Below are 5,971 nucleotides of genomic sequence, written 5' to 3'. Positions count from 1 at the left end.
TTCGCTTCCATGTGCAACGGGCTGGCCCATGGACTTTTGGAGTATCTACAGATCTTGTTGTCGATTAGTTGATGTATCTGTTCTTTAGCTACAGACAGTTTCTCCCCTTCTCTAGTTGTTGTTATGTAGTGGCGAACTGAAGGTGAATCTGATGAGTTCGTGTTGTCGAGTGTGCAGTTATCGGTGTGTCGGTCCTTGCCTTAATGCGTTTTGTCGATATTTGGCGAAACAAAATCCTGCGAGATGTTGAGACGTTGTTTCTTGATTTCAATAAGCAACTGGAACTGTGCTAGGAAGTCAGCGATGTCAAATGACCATTTAAACGAACGATCCAGGCCCAGGTCGAGTTCGAGGACCTGATTTCCAAAGGTTCGAATGGTAGTCTGGTTTGCGGCATACAATTTCAGTTTGTCATCGCTTAGTTTGCGTTGAGACATAGTGCAAGGTATAACTGACACCACCGATCCGGAATCGATGAGAAAAATCCGACTAGTTTTTATACCCGATACTCAAAATGAGGATTGGGGTATATTAGATTTGTGGTGAAAATGGATGTGTGTAACGTCCAGAAGGAATCGTTTCCGACCCCATAAAGTATATATATTCTTGATCAGCATCAATAGCCGAGTCGATTGAGCCCTGTCTGTCTCTCCGTCTCTCCGTCTGTCCGTCCGTCCGACCGACGGTCTGTCCGTCTGTCCGTCTGTCCGTCCCTATTAGCGCCTAGTGCTCAAAGAATATAAAAGCTAGAGCAACGATGTTTTGGATCCAGACTTCTGTGATATGTCACTGCTACAAAAATATTTCAAAACATCGCCCCGCCCACTTACGCCCCCACAAAGAACGAAAATCTGTGGCATCGACAATTTTAAAGATATGAGAAAACCAAAATTGCAGAATCGTAGAGAATGACCATATCTTTTAGACTGCAGAATCTGAATTGGATCGTATTATTATTATAGCCAGCATCAAGAAAACAATTTTATTTTTTCTCGCCCTGTCTCTCTCTAACACACACGTAGCATAAGCTTTTTTGTTTATAATAAAACATGAGCGCCTAGATCTCAGAGACTATAAAAGCTAGAGCAACCAAATTTGGTATCCACACTCCTAAGATATCGGACCGAGACGAGTTTGTCTCAAAATTTCGCCACACCCCCTTCCGCCCCCGCAAAGGACGAAAATCTGGGGATTTTCACAAATCTCAGAGACTATTAACGCTAGAGTAACCAAATTTGGTATCCGCACTCCTGTGAGATCTCACTATAAAACGTATATCTCGAAATTTCGCCTCAGGTTGCTGATCAGGTTGCTGAATTTGCTGATTGCTGATCAGATCAGATCAAAGGGAACAAATCAATTTGCAGTGGCTACGCAGCGCCCGACGTCACGCTCAGACTGATTTTCTGTCTCTCTCGCACGCACTCTCTGTCGTGTCGTTTAATAGTAGCGGCGTCTGCCGGAGGAGAGCCATACTGACTAAGTATCGGGTATAAATGTAGAGTTGCGGTGTCCGCAGCAACTCACAACGTTCCCCCTCGTTTTATCTTGGATGTGCAGTCGGTGGTCGTGATTCACAGATAATTTGTCGCTGGTCGTTGATATGCTACCGCCTACCAGCTGAGTTAGCGGTAGCATCTTTAGTTTAACTGCTGATAATATCGGCAGTCTGGCCGGCACTTGCGTGCGCGATCCCCAAAAGTACTGTGGTAGTAACACAGGGATGCCTTGTTGCCATTATCATCTACGTTCGTGCCCTGGGAAACCTTGGCTTTTTAGGGATGTTGTGTTGTACCTTATCAACCTTCTGTGTAAGAATGTGCAAAGCAGCAGCAACGTCTTTCGAATTCGGACTTTTGCTTCTTACAGCATCGACGCTCTGCTGAATATGCTCAGCGGAATTGGGTTGAGTCGACATAACACACATGGACTCGATGGCACTATTTTCGATCATCTTGTCGGCAATCTTTGCCAGCTTGTCCAGATCATTCTCCTCCCAAACCGAAATGAGCGGACGAATCGACGGAGGCAACTCGGTGAGGAAGAGGTTTCGTATAACGGCTTCGCATCCACTAGCGGGTGCCAAGCGACGCAAGTGAAGTGTAAAGAGTTTTATTTGATAGAAGAAGGTCCGTTGTGTTTGAGTTCTGATAAGTGAATGTTTATTGGAATATTTTTGAGTCTTAGCCTACAATTGTTCTTATGTTTATCGGAGAGCGAGAGTTCTCCCATGCATCTTATGAAGAGAGTACCACTACATTAGTATTAGTGCGAACGGTCTCTGCCTGAGTCTATATTAATGCATGATCAGCATTAAATGGATTATTGAAAGAGACCCTTAGCCTCAGTATGAGTTCGTTGGGGTTCTGCCTGTGTTTTAGGGAAAAGATTGATCAGCAGTTTGGGCAGCTAGCTGATCCGCGCTCAAGAGGCAGATCATGTTGCTGTTCAGATGGAATGTGTAACAAAAACAATAGTTTTTTATGTCACTGCGTTTATATACGCGCTTATATATGAGTTCATATATATAACAGAGTATAACATATGTACATGCATGTGTTCACTACAGAAGCAAGATTTCAGATGGCTTCTTCCCAGTCATGTCTCCACCCCGGAGCAGCCGTCCCATTTTTGAATCCTCTGACTCGCCGAAGGTTTCGAGCAGCCGACGCTTCATTGCGTCGTACTTGTTGACAGGCGGTGGGCGAGTAATGAGATCTTCGATTGCACGAACGGCGTCTCCCTCCAGTTGTATTGACACCAGCTCAAATTTGTGATCGTCGCGCACCACATTGTGCAAATTAAGGAGGCGCTCCAGGTGCGCGAAATAAAGCTGCGGATTGTGTGGACGTTGACATGCAATGACTGCATCTTTCAAGAGGCGATGCAGTTACTGCACCGTCAAGTGGCCCGTGTGACACCAGCAGAAGGCTGTTACGCGCGGATCCCAGGCAAAACGCAGCCCTCCTCCCGCCCAACCGACCGAGGGGCGCTGCCGCATGACGCGCGGCGAGTAGCCGAACCAAACGCGAAAATGCAAGAAAGATAGCTATTAGACTAACATTCGAGGAAAATTAGTACTAAACTTACTAAGAAACTAAGCATGCAATCAAAGTACAAATACCACTACAGTTACTAATTAATAGAAAGGTGTGTAAGGATTAATAATTTAATAAGAGGAAGAGAATTAGTGGTGGATATAATATGGTAGAGGGAATTATAATCCGAGCATAAGACCCTAAACGGTTCATGCAAGGAATAATTCGATCTACAAAGTGGAAGGAACAACGGTATAAAATTTCTAGTCAGTCTAATAGGAATCGTGAAGTTTATGCGGCTCAACAGATCAGGGCTGTCTATGTCACCCCTGATCAAGTTGTGCATAAGTATCACACCAAGCATTTTTCTACGGTTAACTAAGGATGGGAGGTTTACTAATAGTAGTCTACTAGAGTAAGATGGGAGTCTTACACCCGCATCCCAGTTAAGGCCCCGCAGAGCAAAGAGTAAAAAGTTTTTCTGTACTGATTCTATACGGTCCTGGTGTACTTTGTACTGAGGGCACCATACACAGGAGCCGTATTCTAAGATCGGACGAACAAGCGAGGTATAGAGAGTCTTTGTTATATAGGGGTCGTCAAATTCCTTTGACCACCTCTTTATAAACCCAAGCACGCTCATGGCCTTATTTACCATGGTAGAAATGTGTTCGGAAAACTTTAACTTGGGGTCTAACATAACACCCAGATCATCCACCAGGGTAATTCTCTCAAGAGAACCACCAAATAGGGTGTAAGGAGCCAACAAAGGGCTAGAACGATGAAATGTCATAACTTTGCATTTCGAGGCATTAAGGTGTAACAAGTTTGCACAACACCATGACTGAAAGTTATTGAGATCGGATTGCAAGCGAGAATGAAATGAAATGTCCTTGTACTGGACACAGAGTTTAACATCATCCGCATACATAAGTACTCGAGAGTATGTTAATACTGAAGGTAAGTCATTAATAAAGAGTGTGAAGAGTAAGGGGCCTAGATGGCTGCCTTGTGGTACTCCCGAAGAAACCTTTACTGGGAAAGAGAGGGAGTTTTTGAAGAGGACTCTTTGAGACCTAGAACAAAGATAGCTAGAAAACCATCTCAGGAGGTTGGGCGGAAACCCTAAAAGGTCAAGTTTATGCGCTAAAAGGGAATGGTTTACAGAGTCGAATGCTTTACTAAAGTCGGTGTAAATAACATCCGTCTGTAAGTTACCTTGAAAGCCTTTAATAATGAAAGAGGTAAACTCTAACAAGTTCGTGGTGGTTGATCGCCGCCTTATAAATCCATGCTGAGTTGGAGATATAAGTGACTTGCAGAGATGTTGCAAGTGCGGAGTTAAAACCCTCTCAAACATTTTAGGAATACGGATAACTTTGCTATACCTCTATAATTTTTTGCATCAGACTTGCTACCTTTTTTATGGAGAGGAATTATAAACGATTCCTTCCAGATCGGGGGGAAGCAAGAAGAATCAATGGATAGGGTGAATAGTTTAAGCAAAGGTCCACACAGAGCCTCGGCGCAGTACCTGAGTACACAACCTGGAACCCCGTCTGGACCCGGTGAAAACACCGGCTTAACTAGTCGAAGATCATGAAGTAGGGAACATTCATTTAACAAGGGACTGAAAATGCCGTTCGACCTCGGTAAACCGTATGGGTACGGATGACCAGAGTAGCTTTCCTCAGAATAGGTGGTTTGGAAGAATCGGGCAAAAAGATCGGCAATTGCCTGATCATTATTTGCCGACGTATTACAAAATGATAGCGAGGATGGGTGTGCGGACGTTCTACGCTTACTGTTTACGAAGCTGTAAAACTGTTTAGGGTCCTGAGAAAAACGTATCCTGCATCGAGATAGGTAGTTCTTATAGCATTGAGCATTAAGAACTGAAAAGTTTGACCGAGCTAATACATAGCGAGAGTGAGAAGTAGGAGAACCCACTTCTTGAAATTTTTTATAAAGTCTTGATTTTAAGTTTTTTAGACTGGATAACTCTTTGGTAAACCAAGGGGGTTTTCCAGATCTAGTCGAACAAGAAAGCGGGACACAAGAATCGAAAAATGTGCCAAGAGCATTGTAAAAAATGTTTGTGCCTTTTATGATATCAGTGCACAAGTACAAAGCGGACCAATCAAAATCCCTAATGAGGTTATTAAGCTTCGCAAACTCGGCTTTACGAAAGCAGCGGACACGTTCGGGCAGCCTACTCGACCGATCCAATACAGTTGGTCCTATATCTAGCGACACCTCGAAAGTAGGGTGGTAGGCGTCTTCAGGTATAGTGAGCGGAAGGGCTCGGGTTAACAACACTATGGTCGGATCCGATACAAAGCACAGATCAAGCAATCGACCCAAGGAATTATTCACATGGTTGACTTGAGACAGGGATAGGTCAAGCAAGCCGTCAACAAAGTCATGTCGTGACATGGGCACTAGGATACTAGACTCGTTTACCGAAGACCAAACAGTTCCTGGCAAGTTGAAGTCACCAAGAACTATCATACGATCTTTATCAGATAGCGAGGAAGAAACAGCGGTTAAAGCGGACAAGTGCTGCTCATAAATTGAAATATCCGAAGAAGGTGGGATATACGAGCAAGTAATGAATATAGCGAAAGCGGGAAGAATCAGTTTTACACACAGGAATTCCAGTTCCTGTTGAACTTGGACTGTGAAGTGTTCCGACGTGAAGTAAGAGTCCACTGCAATTAGAACCCCCCCTGCCCGTCGAGACGAACGGTCCTTTCTAAAAGTTGTGTACCGACCTGCCAAAACCTCGGAACTAAGAATGTCCGGCTTTAACCAGGTTTCAGTAAACACAATAACGTGGGAAGCAAATGCAACACTATCCCGGAAAAGAATGCTGAGCTTACTACGCAAGCCTCTTACATTCTGATAGGTTACTAAAAGAGAAGTTAGTTTTT

At 44.1% G+C, this 5,971-nt stretch overlaps 1 protein-coding gene across 1 annotated transcript; it reads right to left on the bottom strand.

The window, feature by feature from the left end:
• Nucleotides 1-200: 200 nt before the first annotated feature.
• Nucleotides 201-2,747, bottom strand: LOC117191722. Its single transcript, XM_033396509.1, has 3 exons — nucleotides 2,572-2,747; nucleotides 1,868-2,100; nucleotides 201-356 (listed from the first exon to the last, which is right to left on the bottom strand). The coding sequence occupies exons 1-3, from the start codon at nucleotides 2,675-2,677 to the stop codon at nucleotides 201-203; spliced, it is 495 nt and encodes a 164-aa protein (XP_033252400.1). The 5' UTR covers nucleotides 2,678-2,747.
• Between the last annotated feature and the right edge of the window lie 3,224 nt (nucleotides 2,748-5,971).

This window comes from Drosophila miranda (assembly GCF_003369915.1).
Source record: "Drosophila miranda strain MSH22 chromosome Y unlocalized genomic scaffold, D.miranda_PacBio2.1 Contig_Y1_pilon, whole genome shotgun sequence".
Taxonomy (NCBI): Eukaryota; Metazoa; Arthropoda; class Insecta; order Diptera; family Drosophilidae; genus Drosophila; species Drosophila miranda.
Note: the sequence above shows the minus strand (reverse complement) of the source record. Positions and strands in the feature narration are given on the sequence as shown.